Source organism: Crocodylus siamensis, chromosome 3 (assembly GCF_052110815.1).
Source record: "Crocodylus siamensis isolate JL-2025a chromosome 3, ASM5211081v1, whole genome shotgun sequence".
NCBI classification, from domain to species: Eukaryota; Metazoa; Chordata; order Crocodylia; family Crocodylidae; genus Crocodylus; species Crocodylus siamensis.
Window position 1 is genome coordinate 302,965 of NC_143397.1, and position 25,647 is coordinate 328,611.

General features: G+C 56.4%; 1 protein-coding gene across 4 annotated transcripts in view; it reads left to right on the top strand.

Moving 5' to 3' along the window:
• Positions 1–16: 16 nt before the first annotated feature.
• Positions 17–25,647, top strand: part of LOC149867844 (long-chain-fatty-acid--CoA ligase ACSBG2-like) — a 56,975-nt gene continuing 31,344 nt past the window's right edge. For 3 of the 4 annotated variants that reach the window (XM_090037427.1, XM_090037428.1, XM_090037429.1), the window contains exons 1-8: positions 17–976; positions 10,339–10,607; positions 11,343–11,596; positions 11,712–11,800; positions 12,021–12,141; positions 12,569–12,649; positions 12,995–13,144; positions 21,081–21,245. In XM_090037427.1, the coding sequence (XP_089893553.1) occupies positions 10,415–10,607; positions 11,343–11,596; positions 11,712–11,800; positions 12,021–12,141; positions 12,569–12,649; positions 12,995–13,144; positions 21,081–21,245 (1,053 nt within the window). In that variant the 5' untranslated portion in view covers positions 17–976; positions 10,339–10,414. The remainder of the gene's footprint in view (positions 977–10,338; positions 10,608–11,342; positions 11,597–11,711; positions 11,801–12,020; positions 12,142–12,568; positions 12,650–12,994; positions 13,145–21,080; positions 21,246–25,647) is intronic. The other variant, XM_090037431.1, reaches the window with a different exon arrangement.

Here is a 25,647-nt window from a genome sequence, read left to right on the forward strand (position 1 = left end):
CCCCTAATCCCTCGGGGCTGACATGGGGCAAGGCCTGGCAGGCCCCTACTCCGAGGCTTGCTGATTTTTTGGTGGTGGCCGCAGGAGGCCAGGAAGGAGTTTTTCCCTCCTGCTAGGCAGTGGCTGGGCTGCGCCCGTGCCTGTGCCCGCCCCTCTGCAGGGCTTAAACGGGCTGAGGCAGTGCTCCTGTGGGACCAACCTGCAGGGTCCTGGCTGCGCTTCTGCACTGGGGCAGGAAGGTGTTTCCCCCTGGTCAGACTGGGGGTTTCCTCTTCCCCTGCAGGGGCACAGCTTGGGCCTGGGGTCTCAGGGCCGTCCATGCCCCTTGGCAGCAACCAGACACTGCCCCGCGGCCGGGGCACAGGGTTTGTCCGGGCTGGTCCTGCTCGGGCCAGGCCGGGGGGATGTGGCTCCCTCCCGCGCTGGCTCTGACTCTTGGCAGCCCCCGGGCTGGGCAGCTGAGCTGCCGGTGGTGGTGGGACCCTGCCAAGCCAGGCCAGGCCAGGCCAGGGGCGTGGGGAGCAGGTTGGGACTGGCAGAGGTTGGGCACCGGGAGCGGGCTGGGCTGCGTCGGGCCGGCGGGGTCGGAGGCAGGCAGCCCAGCCCTGACCCTCTCCCTCTGCTCGGTGGCAGGTCCCACGGCCAAGGTGAAGCGCCGGGCGGTGCTGAGCGCCCACAACGACGCGACCCGTGCCCGCTGCCAGGGTCCTGTGCCCAGCCCCTCCCGCGACAGCAGGGCAACGAACCGCGGGAGGCGGCCGCCCCTGCCCCCTGCACGGCCCTCCCCCTCGGGGGACACCCCTAGTCCTGCCCGCGCCCCGCCCTGTGCGCGAGCTCCCCTCGGGAGCGCTCCCTAGCACGGGGCAGTGCCAGCTCGCCAGCGTGGCTGTCCCGGCGCAGCCCAGGGGAGCGGGGCGGAGCTGGCCGCAGCCGCAGACGGGCCCGCAGCAGGTGCAGCTCAGGCGGCTGGAGGCAGGTGGGTACCGGGGCCCTGCAGCCTCTGCCCGGTGCTGGCGGGCTCGGTGCCTGCTCGCCTGTGGCTCCTGCCTCGGGCTGGGTCCTGCCCTCGGGCCCTGGCAGGGCTGAGCCTGTGCCACACAGCCCGGCAGAGGGGCCAGCGATGGCAGCTGCCGACAGGACCTCCCTCTCACCCCTTGGCACGGGGCCCCGGCAGGCTGGTCTGGGGGCTGAGATAGTGGGTCTCTGTGTCAGGAGCCTCGGTTTCCCCAAAAAACATGCCCACCCCTGCCCCGTGGCTCTACCCTGTGTGCCCCGCACCCTGGGGACTCGTATCCAGTTTCTGGTCCCCTATAACCTCCCAGTCCTTTCCCACACTGCTGCTGCCTGCCCAGTCCCCATTCTGCATTTGTGCCCATGGACTTTGCACTTCAAACCACAGGAGAGGAGGGGAGAAAGGGCCCCCAGGAGGTCACCTCTGCCCCGCCCCCAACAGGATTGTCCCTATCCAAAATGTTCTGGAAAGTTTATTTAACCTGTCTTTGAAACTTCATGAGCCGCTTTCCCTTCCAGCAGCGAGGCACAGAGCCAAAAACACTAGGAACAGCCTGAGCTGCCAAAGGACAGGCAGGGGGACAAGGGCAGTGTCCTGCTGCCACAAGGATCCCTGTGTTACACAAATTGCCAATTGCTCAAATCATGAGCTAGACATTATAACGGAGGATAAAGCAAGACGCGGGTTTATTGATTAAGTGCTTAAGACACCCCCCACACAATTTCTGTTCTGTGCTGGTATACGCCAAACAGGGAAAAAAAGCTCAGGTAGGCTCTGGAGTGGTGAGAGACGCACGGGTGAAGCCCGCTGCGCCCCCGCTCCCCCGAAGCCCCCCAGACACCCCCTCAGCAGCCGCCGAGCCCCCTGCCGACCCCCAGCACAGCCGGAGGTAAGCGGGCTCGTGGTGAGAAGGGGTTAACTCCTCGCTCCCTGGGAGGAGGCGTCTGCCTGAAGGGGGTGGGGGGGTGTCAAGCCCCGCCCAGGCCCCTACTTGGCCCAGCCCCCCAGGGAGTAGGCTGCATAAACAGGCGCTCAAGTTAGCGCGGAGTTGGCACGGGAGAGGGCGTGGGAGGGCACGAGACCCTGCCTGCAACCCCCGCAGAGTAGTCAGCCCCAGCCGTAGCCAGCCTACCAGAGGCATGACACGGATGGGCACGCGCCGCACCCCGAGGGTCCCCTCGGGGTCTGTGGCCCCCCCATCGGGCACCTCAGAGACGGCCGCCCAGACGGAGCCCACGGTCCCGGGCTCCACGCAGACGGAGCCCCTGGCTCTTGGCTGCGGGGGCTGCCTGTCCCTTTCTCAGGCTCTGGGGCCTGGGAGCATGGCCACCTCCCCTTGCGGGGTCTGCTCCCTACTGGGGTCTCTGGCGCGCCAGCTGGAGGAGCTCCAGGCCACAGTCCAGAGACTGGGTGCCATCAGGGACTGCGAGCAGGAGACAGACTCCTCCTGCCAGGCCCGTCTCCCCCGGGAGCCACAGGGGAGAGCTCCGTCTCCCTCCATGGCTAAGGAGGACTCTGGGACCTCCCGCTCTGCCCAGTCAGGGGCATGGACCAAGGTGGTCAAGGGCCCCAAGGCCCGCCGCACCAAGGCCCCCCGCCCTCGCCGGAGCTTAGCAACAGGTTCGCACCTCTTGCAGCCCCGGCAGAGCCCACGCAGTTGCCGGCTCCCGCAGGCATCCCAGGCTCGACCGCAGCTACTGGCCCCGCTCTCCCCAAGTCAAAGCGTAAGGTGTTTGTTGTGGGAGACGCCATCCTGCGGGCACTGAGGGGGCAATCTGCCGCCCCGACCCCTTAGCCCGGGAAGTCTGCTGCTTCCCGGGGGCCCGCATCCGAGCCATTGCAGAGAGGATCCCGCAGCTCCTCCGGCCCACAGACCACTACGCCATGCTCCTTATTCACCTGGGCACCAACGACACGGCTCGGAGCACCCCCAGCCAGGTCATGAGGCGCTACAGGGAGTTGGGAGCGGGGCTTAGGGGTCTGGGAGCTCAGGTGGTGTTTTCGTCCATCCTCCCAGTCTCGGGCCATGGGCTGAGGAGGGAGAGGAGGATCCACGCGGTGAACCAAAGACTGCGGCGCTGGTGTTATCGGGAAGGCTTTGGCTTCCACGACCACAGCCCGCTCTTTGGAGAGAGAGGCAGCGAGCTGCTGGGAAGAGATGGCCTCCACCTCTCTCCCCTGGGGAGGAGGCTCTTCTCGGCCAGGCTGGCTGACCTGCTCCACCGGGCTTTAAACAAAGCCGCTGGGGGATGGGGGGACTACTGCCACTGCTGGCCCGCTGAACGGCCCTTGCAAAGCCAGCGGACCAAGGCACTTGAGGGAGCCCACCCCTGCCCCAGCCCTGGCACAATCTGTGGGCAAGGCAAGAGCCCCCAAGGGCACACTTGCCTGCGTGTACACTAATGCCAGGAGCCTGGGCAACAAGCAGGAGGAGCTCGTCCTCCTGCTCAGTGCAAAGAAATACGATGTCATTGGGATAACGGAGACTGGTGGGACTCCACCCATGACTGGACCACGAGTACAGAGGGCTATACCCTGTACAGGAGGGATCGTGTTGACAAAAGGGGCGGGGGTATAGCTCTCTATGTGAAGGAAAGCTACATGTCCCTGCAAGCTGATGTTGGCGACTGGCATGGACAGCTAGAGACCCTCTGGGTAAAAATTCATGGGAAAAACGGCACAGGGGACACAACGGTGGGAGTCTACTACAGACCTCCCACCCAAAGTCCCGAGCTTGACCAGGAGTTCGCCCAGGAACTGACTGTGGCCGCTTGCTCCAGGACCTTGGTGGTGATGGGTGACTTCAATTACCCGGACATCTCATGGGAAGATCACTCAGCTAAATCTGAGCGGGTGCAAAGCTTTCTCTCATGCGTGGATGACCTCTACCTGACTCAAGAAGTCTATGGGCCAACGAGAGGCAAAGCGCTGCTCAACCTGGTACTGGCTACGGGGGACGACCTAATCGGCGACCTAGTGATCGATGGGAAGTTGGGTGACAGCGACCATGAGCTGATCACCTTCACCATCCGCCGTAAAGCTGGCAAGTCAGTCAGCAACACAGAAGTCCTTGACTTCAGAAAAGCCGACTTTGACAAGCTCAAGAGGCTAGTCGGTCAGGCCCTCAGGGACCGTGACCCCAGGGAGATGGGAGCTCAAGAAGAGTGGTTGCTTCTCAAGGAAGCGATCCTCAGTGCACAAGCTAAATCTATTCCAACACGGAGGAAAGGCAGCAAGAAGGCACAGCAGCCCCCCTGGCTCTCCAGGGACCTAGCGGACCTCCTGCAGCTAAAAAGGAAAGCCTACAAAGGATGGAGGACGGGATTCACCTCCAAGGAGGATTACTCCGCACTGGTCCGGTCCTGCAGGGAGCAAACCAGGAAAGCCAAGGCTGCAACTGAACTCCAACTAGCTTCAAGCATCAAGGACAACAAAAAGTCCTTTTTCAGATATGTGGGGAGCCGGAGGAAAAGCAAGGGCAATGTTGGACCCCTGCTAAACCAGATGGGGCCACTGACAACTGATGCCCAGGAAAAAGCCAACCTATTAAATAGGTACTTTGCGTCAGTCTTTCATCAGTCACACGGGATGCCCATGCCTGCTATGGGACAGGGAAATCTGGGTGAGGGGGATCCCCTACCCTCCATAAATGCTGACCTCGTGAAGGAACACCTTGAGAAGCTGGATACCTTCAAGTCAGCCGGCCCTGACAACCTGCACCCCAGGGTACTCAAGGAGCTGGCGAGCGTCATAGCCCAGCCCCTGGCACGGGTCTTCGAGAGCTCCTGGCACTCTGGTGCAGTGCCCGAAGACTGGAAGAAGGCCAATGTGGTGCCGATCTTCAAGAAAGGGAGGAGAGTGGATCCGGCTAACTACAGGCCCATTAGCCTGACTTCTATCCTGGGGAAGATCTTAGAAAAGTTTATTAAGGAGGCCATCCTTGAGGGACTGGCCCAGGCTAACATCCTAAGGGATAGCCAGCATGGGTTTGTTGCGGGTAGGTCTTGTTTGACCAATCTCATTTCCTTCTATGACCAGGTGACCTATCACCTGGACAAGGGAGAAGAGATTGATGTCATATATCTTGACTTCAAAAAAGCTTTTGATCTGGTATCCCATGATCACCTCTTGGCCAAACTGCCCAGTTGTGGCCTTGGCTCCACCACGATCCGCTGGCTGGGAAATTGGCTTCGTGGTCGGACCCAGAGGGTTGTGATTGATGGCAGTCACTCATCGTGGTGCCCTGTGACCAGTGGGGTCCCTCAAGGCTCTGTCCTGGGACCCATACTGTTCAACATCTTCATTAACGATGTGGACATTGGAGTCAGGAGTGGACTGGCCAAGTTCGCCGATGACACCAAACTTTGGGGCAAAGCATCCACGCCAGAAGACAGGCGGGTGATCCAGGCTGACCTGGACAAGCTCAGCAAATGGGCAGACGAGAACCTCATGGTGTTTAACACCGAAAAATGCAAGGTTCTCCACCTTGGGAGGAAAAACCTGCAGCACCCTTATAGGCTCGGCAGTGCTACGCTGGCTAGCACTACAGAAGAAAAAGACTTGGGGGTCATCATTGACCACAAGATGAACATGAGCCTGCAATGCGATGCTGCGGCTAGTAAAGCGACCAAAACTCTGGCTTGCATCCATAGATGCTTCTCGAGCAAATCCCGGGACGTCATTCTCCCCTTGTACTCGGCCTTGGTGAGGCCGCAGCTGGAGTCCTGCGTCCAGTTTTGGGCTCCACAATTCAAAAAGGATGTGGAGAAGCTTGAGAGAGTCCAGAGGAGAGCCACGCGCATGATCAGAGGTCAGGAAAACAGACCTTACGACACCAGGCTGAGAGCCATGGGGCTATTTAGCCGCTAAAAGCGCAGGCTCAGGGGTGATCTGATGGCCACCTATAAGTTTATCAGGGGTGACCACCAGGATCTGGGGGAACGTTTGTTCATCAGAGCGCCCCAAGGGATGACGAGGTCGAACGGTCACAAACTCCTGCAAGACCATTTCAGGCTGGACATAAGGAAGAATTTCTTTCCTGTCCGAGCCCCCAAGGTCTGGAACAGTCTGCCAGCGGAGGTGGTTCAAGCACCTACACTGAACACCTTCAAGAGCAAATTGGATGCTTATCTTGCTGGGATCCTATGCCCAGTTCGCCAGTGATGCTTTTTAAATGGGTCGGCTAGTTCCCAACACTGCTGGCTTCTATGGGACTGGGCTGCTGAGGTCAGAAAGGCGATTAAAGGGCCTGGTCCAAGAAGAAGAAGGAGAGAAGCCATTTTACCAGCATGGCCCAAGCAGCAGGACACAGGGAGAGAGTCTGATCCATCTGAAATGCTCTCTCTGGAAATCTCTGAGCCAGATCTCTACCGTCTTCTGCATGGTACTTGTAAGTGTTTCTAGAGAGCTAGTCAGCTCCCAGTGATGCATTTGTGTACCAAACGGCTACCTCAGCCCGACTGTTTTGCTCAATGGTCATCCCTTGCTAGTGCTCTACCTCTTACCCTATTCTGCCTCATCCTGTCAGGAGCAATAAAGTTCTCCTTTGTGACCGGTGTGGGAGACTTATTGAGGGGTGGGTCTAAATTGTGCCTAGGAGGCCCCTTAGGTCTGCGGAACAAGGGAGACTGTATGTTTGGCCCCCAGACGCGGGGAGGTGCCCCGAGTGCCTGTACCGGGTCAGGCACCCGTCGGGCTCTTAGGCCCGTGGTTCCCTGAGCACACAGGGCTTAAGAGGGTCCCCCCGGACTCTGCGGGGGCTCGAGAGCGGGCCTGCCCCGGCCTGGGGAGACGTGGAGCCCGGACCGCGGACGGGCGAGGTGGGAGGCTCGACGCGGGAGCGCCCCCTCCTGGCCCGCCACACTCCAGGATGACATGCAGAAAAAGACCCAAAATCAATATGTCTTGCCTCATCTTTTATAACCTTGTGAATTTACCCAGTCCTCTGGGCTTTTGCTGTGTTATCACTGTATTGTTCCTTGAAGGTCCATTGTGGATTCTTTTTGTTTTGGTCTTTTTATCTGTCTGCAATCTTCAGCCAGTCGCCAGCTGATGTTTCCTTTTTCACAGACACACTCTCACCCACTCTCTCACACATACAGCATACAAAGGACAAACACTTATGTCAAGCTACAGAGCAATACAAAATGGAGTTTCTTAAGGCAATGCAAAACTTAAGAAAATACATAAGATTAAAAGCAATAGGCAAAATGTCTATGCGTATAACACCCTGAGAGACCCCAGGAAGAGGACCATGCCCCTCCTCGGCCCCTTGCACCCATAGAGAGCAAGGTGAGACCCCTCCCAAAGCCACGGGGTGGTATTCTGGCAACTGTGTGGTCTGGCCCTGAGCCGAGGGGCAAGATCTCCAACCAGGAGCCTCTGGGGCAAGTCCCAGCAGGATCCTTGCCACAGTGCAGTCCCCATCCCCATCCTGGGCTGCAGCCAGCAAGCACCTCTGGAGGAGGTGAAGAAACCGTCACAGCCGTAACAGTCCCACGCGGTGACCAGCAAAGCGCAGCACACTCTGCTCTGGCCTCAGCCAATGCAGCTCTGCCCTTGGCAGCCTCCAGCTGCAGTCAGGACTCCTACGTTCTGCGCTGTGTCCTTCTGTACCATGAGCACAGCCCTTCCCCTTCTCTGCCAGCCTTGCTGCATTCACTCCCTGCTCATGGTACTTTAGTCTGGAAGTTGGAGGCAACATCCTCACTACTGACAGCTCCACTCACGGGTCAGCAGGCTCCACAGTTTCCCTGCTCTCTCATCTGCTTGACTCATTTCTAGGCCCTTTCACCTCTGCTCTCCTGCTTCTGTCCCTGCATCTTCTTGCTCTTCCCGGGCAGCTCATAAGCGACTGGCCTGGTCCCTGCACTGCCTGCAGGCATCTCCTCTGATGCTGAAGCAGCTACAAATGTCTTGTGTAGCCACGTTGGTCACCTGCAGTTGGTCTTCTCTTTCCATGGCGCCAGAGAGCTCTGTGTTAAGCCCCCAGCACCATATCCTCCCGGCCCTTGTCCTCCATGCCGCTTGCCCGTGAGCCACTTGTAGTTTCCCTGCGGCAGTTGAGTTGCAGCAAGGGCAGTGCTGTGTCTTGAGCCTTCCCTTTCCTAGTGCCACAAAGTCCCTAGTGTCCAATGGCAAGCCCAGACGAGGCTGGCCAGGCTGGGCTAATTGCCTGGGCAGTCCCACTGCTTGGCGAGGGCTCTGACTGACCACTCTGCCCCAGTGAATGAACCGGCTGCTCCGCTGGGGCCGCGGGGAGCGCAGCTCCCATTTGGTGCCGGGGGGTTGCAGCCCCCACCAGGCCCCCGGCAGCGCTGAGCCGTGGGCTGTGGGCAGCCTCATGGCTCCTGCACTCTCTGGCTGTCCTGGGGCCTGGCCCCGGCGTGGCTTGAGCTCAGCCCTTGCCCTGTGGCTCCTTCCTGGGCTTTGGCAACTGGGCCCCTGACTCACAGGGCCTGCCCCTGCCCTGCGTTGTGGGCTCTGTCCCTGGACTTCCCTCTGCCCCTCGTCACTGGACTCCTGGCTTCTGCACCAGTCCCTGCCCACAGCTAGCCCTCCGTGGCTTAGCCATCAGGCCAGACTGCATCTGACTCAGTGCTTTGCACATGGTTGCTTCTTCCCAGGTTTCCAACCACTTCCCATTCACGCGGTTTCTCTGTGTTGGTGTGACCCAGGCACAGGAGAGAGGTCCTTGGCTGTGCCCAGTAGCTTGTCCTGTGCTCATGTTAAGGACCTGCTGGGTGTTGTCTGTGCCACTGCGCTCTAATTGCAGCCGCTGTCGGAGGAGTTGCTACTCCTAGCTAGGAGCGTTGGCCATGTTGTGGATGTTCTTGTTCCCCGCATGAAGAATGCCTTACCTGCTTCTTCCTGCCATGACAGTCTGTGGGGCCCCTCCAGAGCATCACTGCCCTTCTTGTCCCTCTGTCTGCCCAGGTGCACCCAGGATCGCTGCTGTCTTCTCACTGGCCCTGAGCACAACCCTGTATCTCCTTGCTGCAGCAGGTCCTTGCAGAGCAAACTGCTTCCCAGAAGGCTGTGCCCCTCGGTGCCGATATTCCGGGTGCGGAGTGGTCCTGCCAGGTTTCTATTGTTGCCAATTGGATTTTTTTGCCAGAGACCCCCAAGAATTGACATGGCTCCACATCTGATATGGTGTCAAGTAAACTTCCTTAGTAACTCCTATACAATACTACAGGTTTCCTTCCTGTAGTACAACCTGGCAAGTGGCTTCTTAAGCATTTCAGTGCAGAAGTTTGGGGCTGCCAGGCCTCGGGTCCTTGGGAGTGTGTGATGTTTGTTTCTAGCTTCCCTGCTGTTCGAGCAGGGCCGCAGCAGCGGTGTCTGTCCTCCCAGAATCACATGCTAACGCACCTTTCTCTTGGTTCGTCTGTTACTTTTGAAACTTTCTCATCCCAAATCGTCCAATTCCCTGGCACTGTGCCAAGTATTCCTTATACAGCACACCAATCCTATTGTCCTTTTGGTTCTTTCCTTGTAGGGAAAGTGCTATACATTTCTCACTTACAGTACTCCAGTTACAGCACTTACTTCCAATGCATTGTAAGGCACTCTGTTCAATTTTCTTGCTTAGTTTTGGGAAGGTCTGGACTACTGCCTAAAAGCCTTAGCATAACTCAGTTTGCCCACTACATCTATAACCCCCCCACACTGTCACAGATTTACAAACCCAGATGCCCAGTTCCTCCTGCTTGTTCCTTGCTCTTTATGTTTGCACCTGCCTGCGGGAGACACTTTGCAGCCTGCCCTGCCAGGTTCCCTCCCATGTCTCTGCCCCATTGCGGTTCACCAGCCCTTATCCAGAGTATGGCCCCTCCGCTCAGCACCAAGACCTCAGGGCTCAACGCACCCACAGCACCCAGCATGGTTCTCGTGCCCTTTCCCCACAAGGAGTGGTGTGCCGGAGCATTGGACCCGGGCTGAGCCGGGCATGGCTCAGTTTGTCACTGTGCCCCCCAGCACCCAGCCAGTGCCCCCCAGGTGAGAGCACACTGGGTGCACAGGCGGGGCAGGGGCTACCTTGGGCACCGCGCTGAGCCCTGGGACAGGAGGGCCGTGGCAGCTGGGCAGGGACACGCTGGCTCCTGCCCTGCCCTCACTGCGGGGACGGTCCCAGCCCGGTGCTGGCAGGCATGGCCCCAGCAAGCCTGGAGGAGCCGGGGCAGGGCTGGGGCTGGGGGAGCTCCCTGGGAGGGGTCCACGGACAGGACACTCATGGGCAGGGGAGGGCTCTGTGCTGGGGCCGGGGGGTGCGCGGCATGGGCCCTGCCCTGTGGTCACCCCAGCCCTGGTCTCTCCTCATGCAGCAGGCAGCCAGGTGGAGCTGTGCAACCCCTGACCATCACCAGCACCGAGGGCCTGGGCACGGCTGGACCAGGCTACATGCTGGTGCCTGGGATGCAGTCTGGCATGGCCACGCAGGAGCCGGATGCAGGGAGTGGGCGCCCGTCGGCCCATTCAGAAGAGCCCCCCCCGAGCCTGCTGCCTGCCCAGGCCTATTGCTGGGGGTCGCCCCAGTGCCAGGGGGAGAGTGACCAAGCAGCCCCGGCCCCAGGCATCCTGATGTCAGTTGCAGGTGAGAGTCGGGTCTCAGACTGGCTCTGGCCTGGAGACCCTGTCCCCCATCCTGGCTGTGCACCCCCTCGTGCCATCTCTGCCAGGGCCCATTCTGCTGCCCCCTGCCCAGATGCCTGTGGGGGCACCCCTGGCTCAGGGTGTACCACCAGCCCCCCTCTCCGTGACTCAGGGCTCTTTTCCTTTAGCGAAGGCTGGAGCAGACTCTTGCAGCTGGGGCTTGGGGCTCGGCTTTCCTCGGAGCTCTGTAGCTGCGAGGTGCCACGGTGGAGTGGGCAAGTCACAGGGTTCCCCGGGTCAGTGGCTGCTCGGGGACCCCAGGGACCAGGCTCAGGGCCCGGAAGGCCTCTGTCTGCTCTGTGCTCCCATGTCCCTACGCCCTGCTCTGTAGCTCCAGCCCTGTCCCGGGGTCTTGTGCCTGCAGCGTGCCCCCACCATCCTGCCTGGGCCCTGCTTTCAGACTGTGCCCTGTCCCTGTCCTTGTCCCAGCTCAGCTGCTGGCCCTTTTCTTGTCTCCTTTCTGCTCCAGCCACATCTGAGTCTCTGGGGGCCAGCATCCATCACCACTTGGCAGCAGCCGTGTGCTGCAGGGCTCAGTCAGGGGTTGTCACCTCCATGTCTTTGGGAGGCATCTGTGGTGAAATCCTATTCCAGACGGCAGTGCCTGGCAAAGGGCCCGTCCCTCTGGGGCACATGTAGCGCCAGGGGCCCGTGACCCCCGCCCCCTTACCCGCAGGGGGCTGCAGTGGGCCCGTGGCGCCGGCGGAGACCCTGTGCACCACACGTGTGGACGGGGCGGTGCGGCTGCGCCTGGACCCCGAGGGCCCCGGGGCCTTGCCCCCCATCACCGTGCACCAGCTGTTCCAGGCGGCGGTGGAGCGCCACGGGGACCGGCCCGCCCTGGCCTACAAGCGGGGGCAGACGTGGGAGAGCCTCAGCTACCGGCAGTACCAGCAGCAGTGCCGGGCCGCCGCCAAGAGCTTCCTGAAGGTGAGCGGGCGCCGCGGGCACGGGCTGAGGAGCGCTGGGCCGGAGCGGGGTCGGGGTGGCTGGGTCCTGCCCCGGGTGTGTGGACGTGGGCCTGAGCCCTCGCTGCTGTCCCCAGCTGGGCCTGGAGCGCTTCCACGGCGTCGCGATCCTGGGCTCCAACAGCCCCGAGTGGGTCATCGCTGACATCGGGGCCATCATGGCCGGGTAAGGGGGTGCCTTCACGCTGCGGGGTGGGATGGGGCCCGTGCGCTGCTGGGGGGACTCGGGGCTGGCCCTGGTGCGGGCGCAGGCTGTGGCCGGCTGAGGGGGCTCCGTGGGCCGGTCCCTGAGTGGCTCTGGAGCAGGTGGGACTGGAGCGGGTGCGGCTGGGCTGACGGGGCATCTCCCCGGGGCCCCTGGCCTCACGCTGCTGCTCTCCCCCCAGGGGCCTGGCGGTCGGGATCTACAGCACCAGCTCCCCCGAGGCCTGTGGCTACGTCGCCGCCAACTGCGCGGCCAGCGTGGTGGTGGTGGAGGACAACGCGCAGCTCGGCAAGATCCTGCAGGTGACGGCAGCATCCCCTCCCAAGGGGCTTCCTGCCCCCCTAATCCCACAGGGGTCGCCCGTCCCTGCCCTTCCCACCCCAAGGGGTTTGTGTGCCCTGCTCCCCCGTGCACAGTCCTCCCCGGCTCCTGGACCCCAGCCCTGCTGGACTCATCTCCCTGGTGTCCTCGCTCTCCCATTCCCCATGGTGCCCAGTCCCCTGCCCCTCCCTCAGCCCCGTGACTCAGCCATGCCTGTTCTGGGCTACCAGCTGCCCCCCAGTGTCACCCTTACAACCACTGCAGGCTCTTATTTACCCCCACATGCCCTCCCCCTCCCAGGGAGCCTGGGGAAGCAGACCCATGGGGCACCTGGCACTGTGTGGGGGGTGTCTGGGGGGGCCCTCTCCTCCCCCCGCGGCAGTCGCATTGATCCCCGTGACCCCACAGGTGCAGAAGCAGCTGCCCCACCTCAAGGCCATCGTCCAGTACCGCGACCGGCTGGAGGAGAAGAGACCCAATGTGTACACGGTACGGGCCTGTCACAGTGAACAAGGTGGGGGCAACCCCACCTCCCGTGGACCTGTGTTCCTGTGTGTCCACTACCCAGCACCCTGCACCACCCACCGCACCGGTGGCCCTGCACACCACAGACCAGCGTCCACCCCCAGTCCTGCAGCCTTGCCCTGCCCAGCTCAGCCTGCCGGGGTGCTGGTGTGGCCTCTCCAATGGCGCGTCCTCTGGGAGCCCCTTTGCTGTCAGCCTAGAGGGCCCTGGCCCCTTTCCCTGCTCCCGCGCTGTTCCCATGGCATCTGTGGGTAGGGGGCAGCTGCTCCCCACCATGGCCCTGATCCTGGCCGACCCGTCCCCTGGCAGTGGGAGGAGTTCATGGAGCTGGGGAAGACCGTGCCGGACTCGCAGCTGGACTCCGTCATCCGCTCCCAGTGCGTGAACCACTGCTGCACCCTGATCTACACCTCGGGCACCACGGGCACGCCCAAGGGCGTCATGCTCAGCCACGACAATGTGAGTGCTTTTGCCAGCCTGGGCCCAGCATGGCAGCCGGGCAGGGGGGAAGAGCAGGGTGGCCCCGGGTGGGGGGTGGCACCTGAGCCAGACACCTAAGTGCACCCCGCTTGCTCAGCTGCTGCGTCTTCCTCAGGGTGGGGGGATCCCCCAAGGCCTGCCCACACCCCAGCTTCACCCACACGTGCTGCCAGGGGCTACCCTGCTGGTCTGGGGCGCACCGGCGGGGTCTCGAACCCTCCCCTCTGGCCGCGTCACCGGGCTCGAGAGGCAGGAGTCCATCCCGGGGTGGAGCTTGCCCAGTGGCCCGCTTCGCTGCCAGGACTGGGCAGCATTTGTCCACTGGACAAGAGCACAGCCCGACTGTGATGAGACTCCTTTGTGCAAGCTCAGACAGAGTTAAGCACAGCTGTCAGACCCTCAGTGAGCACCTTTCCCCTCCATCCCACGCCCTATGTTATTAACTCGTTATTTGCTGATCTAAGAAACTACCTCTGGTTCATTTGATTTCACCGGCTTGGTTCACTGGGACTTTGGGAGCTGAACGGCAGCACTTTTACGGAGTGGGAGGGTGCTGGTTGCGTGGGATTTCTGTCCTCGGCCATTTCTTGGCAGAGCCTTGTGTGAGTGGCGCGTGTGCCGATCCGTGCTTGTGCCAGCCAGCGTCCAGCCCAGCCTGCAGCCCGTGCCTTTTTTTTTCTCACCTTGGTCTGTGCCCTCACAGACAAGGTTGCTCTGTTTCCACCTCTTAACACGCGTATCTGTCATAGCCAGATCGCAGTCAGTACATCGGGCTACCTCAGTCAGTACTGCTAGCACTTGCAGACTGATGTTACGGTGTCCTGGGATGATCTATTTTAAGGCCTTCTTTTAGACTCTCTTCTCCCAGGCCCTTGGCTCTGCTTAATTCGACCGGTTCAGCTGGCCGTTAGTCGCTCGCTTTCCTTTGCTGGCCCGGCTAGCTGTGATGTGCGCGGAGGCTCACTCTGTGGCCACTCAGAAAGAGTCTTGGGGCCTCCTGCTTCAGCCACGCATCTGTCGCTTGGCCCAGGCCCTTGATAGCAGCCACGGCTGGCGACAGGCGATGATACATTGCTGCCTTCCCGCGCTCCACGACCAGGCACGCACAAGCCGTTAGTCGGACTCCGGCGAGCTGTCCTCTCATCATCACAACAGCAGCTGTGGCAGAAGAAGCTGGAAAAACTGGTAGACAAAGATGACAGGAAGGGAGCAGGAAGTAGCAAAAGGATTAGACCCTTAAAGAAAATCTGGAGTGGAAAATCTGCTGCTAAGGCAGGTAGACGATTATTTAATCTTCTTTCTGGCAGCTCCTACAACTTTTCTGGTCCCACATTGTATTTGTTCTCCCTTCCCACTTGATATGTCAGCAAAGTTGAAAGGGTGATGCTGATGCTTGAGGAACTCTTGAATACCTAGCAAATGCTCAGGGTTTTGCACCCTGGAAAGATTATTCCAGCTTTGCCAATGAAACAAATGGGAATCAGCAGTTACCAGTTATGAGCCATAGATCAACTGGGGTAGATCCAGGCACAAGGGGTTTTCTCCAACACTGGGAGAGGTCATCACGCTGCACTGGAAAAATACTGTGTGCTTCAAACTGGGCAGTCCCCAGCCACTAGGGTATTTCCCCACCACCGTCTGCTGCGTGAGTGGGTGCTTGGAGGTTAGTGATTCAACTTGAAAGCAGATTGTTATCACGCACCACCATCTACTACAAAAAATGTAAGGAAAAACTTTCAATCCTAAAGATCAGAAATTGGAATGTACCTACAATGACCCCAGGTATATCCACTGACCTCCAAACCATTGACACCCCCCCACCCCCAAACTGCAATCATTGATGCAGAACTGCTGAGACTGAATGTCGATACTGTCGGTCTACTAGAGACCAGGCACTGGCTGGCCAAAAGAGAAGAACTACGTCTTTTTCTGGTGTGGTAAAAGAGCCTGAAGAAATCATAGAACATAGTATTGGCTTTGCAGTAAAAAATAAGCTGCTCTTTGCAATAGAAGCCCCAAACAAAGGTTAATGGTGCTCTGACTCACTATTGTCTCTGGTCCTGTCAATCTCTTATGTGCATACACTGCAACTCTTACCGCTTCATCCAAATCAAACGACCACTTCTACGATGAGCTTAGTGCCTTAATCAATAAAAGTTTGCCTAATGAAAATCTTCCTGCTTGGAGACTTCACTGTAAGGGTTGGCGCTGAGCATGCTGCCTGGCTTCACTGTTTGGGTACCGGTGGTGTCAGAAAAATGAATGAAAATGGAACTTTGCTTTGGCTATGTTCATACAACGAGCTATGTATTATGAATTCTTTCTTCAGCGTGAAACCTCAACACAAAGTATTTTGGTGCCACCCACAATCTGGACACTGGCAGCAATTCAACCTGATTAACAGGGATCCTGGTTTTCTGTGATAAAAAAATGGAAATTCTCTGATAAAAAACTGCAAATTCTTTGATAACCCCCCCCAAATCCGTGATTAAAATGAAAGGCCCTCCATATTCCCCCCAGCCCTGCTGGTGCCCCTCACTTATCCCCCCACAGCTTCCCTAGCCCTGCTGGTGCTCCTCTTTGCCCGCACAACAGCTCCCCAGCCCTGATTGTGCCCATTGCCCCCAACCCACAGCCCCTGCCTCCTTGTCCTGCTGGAGCGGACCTCCAGCTGCCAGGGCTATGGGACCAGGGACCCAAGTCCACAGCTCCCTGTCCCCAGCTGCAGCAGGAGCACAGAGCCGGCTCCCCTGCTTCTGTCAGGGCGGTTAGGATCTGGAACCACCTTCCAAGAGAAGTGGTGCTGGCTTCTGCCCTGGGGGGCTTTAAGACAAGGCTAGATAATCACCTTGCTGGGGTCGTTTGACCCCAGTACTCTTTTCTGCCATGGCAGGGGGTCAGACTTGATGATCTGCTCAGGTCCCTTCCGACCCTAGAAACTATGAAATGATGAAACTATGACCTTGTTCTCCCTTGGGGTGCTCTGCTGAACAGATGTTCCCCCAGATCCTGGTGAGCACCCCGATAAACTTATAGGTGGCCATTAGATCACCCCTGAGCCTGCACTTTTCCAGGCAGAAGAGTCCCATAGCTCTCAGCCTCTCATCATAAGGTCTGTTTTCCTGACCTCTGATCATGTGTGTGGCTCTTCTCTGGACTCTCTCAACTTCTCCACATCCTTCTTGAATTGTGGAGCCCAAAACTGGACGCAGTACTCCAGCTGCAGCCTCACCAAGGCCGAGTACAAGGGGAGAATGATGTCCCAAGATTTACTTGAGAAGCATCTATGGATGCAAACCAGTGTTTTGTTCGCTTTACTAGCCGCAGCATTGCACTGAAGGCTCATGTTCATCTTGTGGCCAATCATGTCCCCCAAGTCCCTTTCATCCATAGTGCTAGCCAGCGTAGCACTTCTGAGCCTATAAGGATGCTGCAGGTTTTTCTTCTCAAGGTGGAGACCTTTGCATTTTTTGGTGTTAAACACCATCAGGTTCTCATCAGTCCATTTCATGAGCCTGTCAAGGTCAGTCTGGATCACCTGCTTGTGGACATGATCCAGGTGTGGTCGCTTTACCCCAGAGTTTGGTATCATTGGCGAACTTGGCCAGTCCACCTCTGACTCCAATGTCCACATCATTAATGAAGATGTTGAACAACACAAGTCCAAGGACAGAGTCTTGGGGGACCCCACTGGTCATAGGGCACCATGAAGATTGACTTCCATCAACCACCACCCTCTAGGTATGATCACAGAGCCAATTCCCCAGCCAGTGGATCGTGGTGGTCCCAAGGCTGCAGCTGGCCAGTTTTGCCAAGAAGTGATCATGGGATACAAGATTAAAGGCTTTTTTGAAGTCAAGATATATGACATCAATCTCCTCTCCCTTGTCCAGGTGATAAGTCACCTGGTCATAATAGGAAATGAGATTGGTCAAGCAAGACCTACCCACAACAAACCCATGCTGGCTATCCCTCTGAATGTCGGCCAGTCTGTGGAGAATGACCTCTTTGATAACCTTTTCTAGACCGTGCCCAGTATAGAGGTCAGGCTGATGGGCCTGTAGTTTGCCAGATCTACCTTTCTCCCTTTCTTGAAAATAGGCACCACATTGGCCTTCTTCCAGTCTTCGGGCACTACACCAGAGCGCCAGGAGTTCTCAAAGATCCGTGCCATGGGATGAGCTATGATGCTCGCCAGCTCCTTGAGTACACTGGGGTGTAGATTGTCAGGGCCGGCTGACTTGAAGGTGTCCAGCCTCTCAAGGTGTTACTTCACATGGTCAGTTGTGACGTGGAGAAGCTTGAGAGAGTCCAGAGAAGAGCCATGCTCATGATCAGAGGTCAGGAAAACGGACCCTATGATGAGAGGCTGAGAGCCATGGGACTCTTCATCCTGGAAAAGTGCAGGTTCAGGGGCGATCTGATGGCCACCTATAAGTTTTTCGGGGTGCTCACCAGGATCTGGGGGAACATCTGTTCACCAGAGCGCCCCAAGGGAGAACAAGGTCATAGTTTCATCATTTCATAGTTTCTAGGGTCAGAAGGGACCTGAGCAGATCATCAAGTCTGACCCCCTGCCATGGCAGGAAAGTAGTGGGGTCAAACAACCCCAGCAAGGTGTTCATCCAGCCTCCTCTTAAAGCTCTCCAGGGTAGGAGCCAGCACCACTTCTCTTGGAAGGTGGTTCCAGATCCTAGCCACCCTGACAGAAGCAGGGGAGCTGGCTCTGTGCTCCTGCTGCAGCTGGGGACAGGGAGCTGTGGACCTGGGTGCAGGCCCAGGGGTGACCTGGTGGCTTCCTAAAAGTTTATCAGGGTGACCACCAGAATGTGGGGGAACGTTTATTCACCAGAGCGCCCCAAGGGATGAGGAGGTCGAATGGTCACAAACTCCTCCGTTACTGGTTCAGGCTGGACATAAGGAAGAACTTCTTTACTGTCCGAGCCCCCAAGGTTTGGAATAGACTGCTGCTGGAGGTGGTTCAAGCACCTACTTTGAACGTGTTCAAGAGACATTTGGATGTCTATCTTGCTGGGATCCTGTGACCCCTGCTGACTTCCTGCCCTTTGGGCAGGGGGCTGGACTTGATGATCTTCTGAGGTCCCTTTCAGTCCTAATGTCTATGCTTATGAAAACCAGGAAATCTGTGGTTTTCTCGGTTTTTCCGTGGGAAACAGAAAACCTGGATACCTGCTGATTAACACCCACACTTGTGATTTCCATGATGTAATCATTATGTGATTCTATCAGAGTGCTAACTGTGGTACTGATCATTCATTGGTTTGCACTCAAGTCAAATAACATCCCAGGAAATCGTACAAGAGCAAGATACTCTGCTTACTACGACTAAATGTCACATGACTGAAAGCTGAAGACATGTCATCTCAATTTGTTAAAATTCTCTCTGGGCCTCTATCATCTCTTAAGCTGTGACATGTAATACAGCTGAAAAAAATGGGTTCACCTTAATTGAGCCATCTATCAAACTGCCTTGGACTCTTGTACCTTGCATCACAGCTTAAATTATTGGTTCAATGAGAACTTATCTGAAATGATCTCACTCATAGAAAAGAGATAGTCAGCTCTTCTGAAATATGTGTGACCTTAGCTACTGCAACTGGCAGGCTCTTTGAGAAATCTGGCAAGAGGTCAAATGTACAGCGAGGTGATGTGCCAATGGTCATTGACCACAACTGTGCAAAAGTATCCAAAAAGCTGCTGACTGAGGTCATGTGCAAGCAGCTTGCGGGGGCATTAGGAAAGTTTTTGGGTCTGTTCTAAGGAAGACCCCCCTTTAAAATCCTCTGCAGGCAAAGTCATCAATGACCACAATAAGCAGATGGATTGATGGGCTGAACATTACTCAGAACTCTGCTCTCATGAAAATGTGGTCAGTGACTTTGTTCTCAATGTATTTGCAGACCTCTCAACCCTGACAGTGCTTGACCATGATCCTGCCACACACGTAGTAGAAAAAGCCATTGATCAGCTTGCTTGTAGTAAAGTCCCAGGTGTAGACTGCATACTGGCCGGAGATAAGTGCAGGAAATTCATCCTCCTCTTCCACCTGCACAAATTAATATGTATGTATCGACGAGAAGGTGAAGGTCCTCAAGACAGAAAGGAAGTGAGCATAGTCACTCTGTACAGAAACAATGATGATAAGAGTGACTGCAATAACTTTCATGGTATATCCTTACTTTGCATCATTGGGAAGCTGTTCACCAAAGTCACCCTGCTTAGACTGCAGACCCTTGCAGACAGAGTTTGCCGTGAGTCTCACTGTGATTTCAGATGTTGTAGATCAATGATGGATATGATATTCTCCTTGAGACAGCTACAAGAAAAGTGCTGTGAGCAAAGGAAATCTTTGTACATAGTATTTCTCAGTCTCAACAAAGCTTTTGATCTTGTCAGCAGAGATGGTTTGTGCTGAATCCTGAAGAAGATTGGCTACCCTCTTAAGCTCCTGAGCATCATCAAGTCCTTCCACATCAGTACGCATGGAAGTGCTGCTTGATGGGTCACGTTTGGAAGAATATGAAATCAAGAGGGGTGTCAAACAGGGCTGTGTCCTAGCTCTGACACTTTCTGGCATTTTCTTCATTGTCCTACTCAAATATGCATTCAGTGGCTGTTCAGAAGGAGTATAACTTCAGACCAGATCCAATGGGAAACTTTTTAACCTTGCTCATCTCAAACAGAAAATGAAATCCTGAGAAATTCTTGTCAGTGAAATGACACAGTAATTGTTAGTCATGCAGAAGCAGAACTGAAAAGTCTCATGGATCGCTTTTCTCATACTTGTGATGATTTCAATCTGACCACTAGCCTGAAGAAGACAGTAGTCATGGGTCAACAAACTGATCGCCCTCTTTAAGTTAGAATAAATGACGAAAGCGTGGAAGTGGTTGAAAAATTCACTTTCTTGGTCTCCACTATCTCAGTAAATCTTGGCTTGGAAGCCAAAATTAATGCCTGCATTGGAAAGGCAAGCAACACCTTGGCTGAACTTCAAAAGAGAGTTTGGAAAAACAGTGCTCACTCTGCCAACAAAGATGTCTGTCTACAGTGCTTGCACACTTAGCTCTCTATTGTATGAAAGGCAGCAAAACATGGACTCCTTATGCTGAGCCAAGATGCACAGTATGTTTGTGCTCCTGTGATAAAGACCCCTCCACTGGTGTGAACATGTGAATCGTATGCGTGATGGCCAAATCCCCATCCCCGGTGAGCTGGCCACTCTGTGGTCACTGGCAAACATCAGCAGATAGAGAAGAGGTGTTAGAGGGAGGCAAGACAAGATGGTACTTGGCATGCCAGCACAAGCTCAACCAAGTTTGTATGTGCAATGTGCCAGAGGGTCTGCTTATCATGCATTGGACTCCTCAGCCACTCAAGAAGCTGTGGTGGTACCTGGTAAGCCACCAAAGGTGCAGTCTGCATGGTCTCCTGAGACCAATGGCTGCCAATGATGAGGCATATGCTAGGTCCTTAGTCAGCTCCTGTCATCATGGTGTTCCAGATACTGAGCGTGTCTGAAGCCTGCACAGGCCCCAGGCCACTGTCACAGGAGGAGCCACAAGAGAAGCAGGGAGTTGATTCCAGCTCTTGTGAGGTCGAGCAAGCACCTGCCCAGTGCAGCCTGGGTGCTGGGGTCCAGGGAGATGCACAGGGATGCGATGGGCCAGGCTGCAGCTGCCAGGTGCCAGAGGGACTGGGGTGGGATGGGAGCTGGCTGTGTCCTGAAAGCAGGCCCATGTGTTGTTGGACTCAGTCTCTGCAGCCAGCTTGGGCTCTTCTGGTCACATCATGTGGCACATTGGCTATGCAGCATGCCAGCCCTAGCAGGTGAGGTAGGGGCTGTCTTGGCCTGAAATTGGGTTATTGCTGAGCAAAGCCCTGACAACTGCAGGTGATGTGGGAGGCCACGATGCTGAAGGAGGTGTTGGGGCTCCAGGTTCATGAGGTCTTTGTCAGCTACCTGCCCCTGAGCCACGTTGCTGCACAGCTCTTCGACCTCTGGCTGCCCATGTGTGTGGGGGGTACCACCTTCTTCGCCCAACCCAACGCCCTGAAGGTAATGGGAGCCTGGCTAGGGGTGGTGGTGGGAGGGTGCAGGGGTGGTGGGCACAGAGTCAGCAGCCCCTGTCGGACCTCCCAGTTGATCCCTGCCCAGTCGGGGACTCCAAGGGCTGCAGTCTCAGCAGCAGCTCTGGGGAGGTGACCTGTTGCTGGCTGGGATATCTCTCCCACTTCTTCCCTCTCCTCCTACCCACTCCCCAGTTACTTTCCATCACTCCTGCCCTCCCCCAGGTCTGGCTCTGCCCCCAGGAATCAAAGGTCCTACATGAGCTGTGCCAGATAAACCAGCTCCGGTGGGATGCTCTAAGAGATCCCTTCCTCCATGAGGTTGGAGCTGCTGGCTTCTTGGGCTGGCCAGGAGTCTGGGGGGCAGCATGTGCCCTCCTGCCTTGCCATGCAGCCCCCTGCCCCAGTCCCTATCTTTCATCCTGCCAGCGCCCCTAAGAGTGTGAGGGGCTTCCCAGCCTCAGGGCTTTGCAGCTCCATGTAGCAGCTCCATCCCACAGGAGAAGTCCTAGGCCAGAGGGCCCAGCATCCTGCCTTCGCTGGCAGGCTTTTGTTGTCCAAGGAGTCTGCAGGGGCACAAGCAGCTGAAGCCTTGCTGGGGGAAATTCCTTCCTGGCCTCTGCAGGCACCCACAGGAGCCCTGAAGTCTGGGGTGTCCAGATGCCCCTGCAGACAGTGCTTCTCTTCCAGCCCTGCCACAAGGATGGCACCTAGTCCAGGCTCTGTGCCACACACTGATTATTGCTTCCGGTTCTCTGCCACTGCCCCTGCCAAAGCTGCACAATATCCTCCCTGAAGCCATCCAGAGCCTTGCCCAGACCCTCTGTGTTCAACCACCGTTCCAAAGCAACACTTCTCTGATCACTAGAAAACTTCTTCCTCTCTTCATGTTCAATTTGTTTCTGACTAGTTTGTACTTGTTCCCCCCTGAGCTGCTCTTTCACTACCTGACTCTTTACCTCCCTGCTCTTCCCCCACCCAGCAGGATGGAACTGATCACACTCCCCAACCTTCCTGCTGTAGGGTGGAAAAGTTGAGCTTTGTTCACTTCTGCTTGGACAGGTTTGCTCTCCCACTGCCTGTCTTGCGAAGTCTTCTCCACCCCTGGGCCAGGCTAAAGCCCCTGGACCTGAACGCGGGTGACAGAACTGCAGGCTGTTCACAATGGGGTTTTCTTGGTGTCTTGTTTTGCACTGATTCCTCCTCCTGTATGCTAAAATACCCGTCCAGCACACCCTGGCATTGCACCGGCCCTTTTCTTGGCCACATCATAAACAGCCATACACAGCTCCCCATCCAGCCCAGTCCCTCTCCTCCTCCATGGCCTCCACTCTGTGTTGTCTGCATGCTCCATACATGCACAGCTTCTCTTGCACAAAGGTCCTAGTGCTGAAGTGGAACAGAAGGGGGTCCTAAGGTGGGTCCCTGTGGAGCAGCACTAGGACAGGAGGGGTTGGATAGCAGGAAAACTTCTTCACTGTAGGAACATGGGGCAGAGGAAGAGATGCTCAGGGAAGCTGTGGGCTCTGCACCACTGCAGGTGTTCAAGAAGAGGCTGGATAAGCCCTGGGCAGGGATGATCTAGGAGGAACAGTGCTTGGAGTCATCTGAGAAGAGCAACAGTTGGCAGCCCACACACATCACTTAGGGATCATGGGAAGGGCTCTGCAGCTCAGAGCATGTGGAAGTCAGAGAGGATGGTGCAAGCTTCTGGAGAATGAAGTAGGGCTCCACACCCAGGTTGGACATGGAAAGAGAAGTGCATGAAGGGGCTGGGAGGACAGAAAGGGGAGTCCTGGGTCTCCAATTAGAGGTTGTGAGGGGTGGATTCTGGTTTCTGCTCCCAGGCTGTGTGAAAGAGTGTGTGTGGGTGGGGGTATGGTTGTCCCAGGCTTCTGGGATTTGCTGTGGCCACATGGGGCCAGGAAGGAATATTTTCCCCTCTTACTCTTGCTCTCAATGTCAGGGTTTGGGGATTTTTTTTCCACTTTCCTTACAAGTTTTTTATGCTGGATGCAGCCCAGGCTGGAGACTGTGCCTGGGATATGCCAATGTTCCTTTTCAGAAATAAAAACCTGGAGGCTGCTGGCTAGAGGGTCTTGCCTCTCCACTCAGGCTCAAATCGACGACCACATTTGAGTTCAGGAAGGAATCTGACTTCACAGTCAGGTTGTCCTGGATTCTGGGGTTCTTGCCTTGCTCTGTAGCGGGGGATATGGCTCTCTTCCTTGGGTCCCTGGAGTGCATTTCACAAGCTACTTCCTGTCTTAAGAGAGGCAGGACATGGTGGGTGCCCTCGTCTCCCTACTTTACTGTGGTGAGTTTGGTGTTTCCAGGGATTGCTTCTGGTGCTTATGGATGAGGTTTGTTTGTGCAGTTTTAAGAATAGGTTAGCTAAAGTCATCAAGAGGAGCTGTGGCCTGAGGGCCAGGTCTCAGCATCCACAGGACCATGGGTCCCTGTCTCAGTCCAAATCCAAGCTTGGGAGTCTTACCACTCCCAACACAGGCTGCTTTCCTGGTGGAGTCGCTGCTCTCCCAGGCGAAGCCCGAAGTGTACAGGTTGTGGCGGGCCAGCAGGGGGCGCTCCTACGTTAAGCTACCCGCCTCACTGTTCTCAACCACCTGCCAAGCTCCAAGCGCCTCAAGTTCAGCTCACCCCCTTTCTGGAGCTCACCTGCTAGCCTGGGAATAACGTCGCCGCCACCTCGAGTCTGGTGACCTGCGCCCTTTGGGAAACACAGGCCTAGTAGTCCTTGAGAATGCTTGACTCACTGGAGTTGGTTTGGAATAGGGTACAGGGTAGAGCAGTAGCAGAGACATTTCTTAGAGCAAAGTCGCATGGTATCCTTTGATCACACATCTGAGTTACTGCAAGCTATATATCTCATAGATTTCATAGACATTAGGGCTGGAAGGGACCTCGGAAAATCATTGGGTCCAGCCCCCTGCACAAAGGGCAGGAAGTCAGCTAAGGTCATAGGATCCCAGCAAGATAAGCATCCAATCTGATCTTCAAGGTGTTCAATGTAGGTGCTTGAACCACCTCTGATGGCAGGCTGTTCCAGACCTTGGGGGCTCGGACAGTAAAGAAATTCTTCCTTATGTCCAGCCTGATACGGTCTTGCAGGAGTTTATGACTGTTTGACCTCATCATCCCTTGGGGCGCTGTGGTGAACAAACGTTCCCCCAGATCCTGGTGGTCACCCCTGATAAACTTACAGATGGCCACCAGATCACCCCTGAGCCTGCACTTTTCCAGGCTAAAGAGCCCCATGGCTCTCAGCCTCTTGTCATAAGGTCTGTTTTCCTGACCTCTGATCATGCGCGTGGCTCTCCTCTGCACTCTCTCAAGCTTCTCCACATCCTTTTTGAATTATGGAGCCCAAAACTGGACGCAGTACTCCAGCTGCGGCCTCACCAAGGGGAGAATGACATCCTGGGATTTGCTTAAGAAGCATCTATGGATGCAAGCCAGCGTTTTGGTCGCTTTAGTAGCTCCAGCATCACATTGCAGGCTCATGTTCATCTTGTGGTCAATGATGACCCCCAAGTCTCTTTCTTCCATAGTGCTACCCAGCGTAGCACTATCGAGCCTATAAGGATGCTGCAATTTTTTTTCCCCAAAGGTGGAAAACCTTGCATTTTTCGGTGTTAAACACCATCAGGTTCTCGTCTGCCCATTTGCTGATCCTGTCCAGGTCAGCCTGGATCACCCACCTATCTTCTGGCATGGATGCTTTGCCCCAAAGTTTGGTGTCATCAGCAAACTTGGCCAGTCCGCTTCTGACTGCAATGTCCACATCATTAATGAAGATGTTGAACAATATGGGTCCAAGGACAGAGCCTTGGGGGGCCCCACAGGTCACAGGACACCATGATGAGTGACTTCCATCATTTACTACCCCCTGGGTCTGACCACGGAGCCAATTTCCCAGCCAGCGGATCGTGGTGGAGCCAAGGCCACAACTGGCCAGTTTCGCCAAGAGGTGATCACGGGATACCAGATCGAAGGCTTTTTTGAAGTCAGGATATATGACATCAATCTCTTCTCCCTTGTCCAGGGGATAGGTCACCTGGTCATAGAAGGAAATGAGATTGGTCAAGCAAGACTCACCCACAACAACCCCGTGCTGGCTATCCCTTAGGATGTTGGCATCGGCCAGTCCACTAAGGATGGCCTCTTTAATAAACTTTTCTAAGATCTTCCCTGGGATAGAGGTCAGGTTGATGGGCCTATAGTTAGCTGGATCCACTTTCCTCCCTTTCTTGAAGATAGACACTGCATTGGCCTTCTTCCAGTCTTCGGGCACTTCACCAGAGTGCCAGGAGCTCTTGAAGACCCATGCCAGGGGCTGGGCTATGACGCTCACCGGCATCCTGAGTACCCTG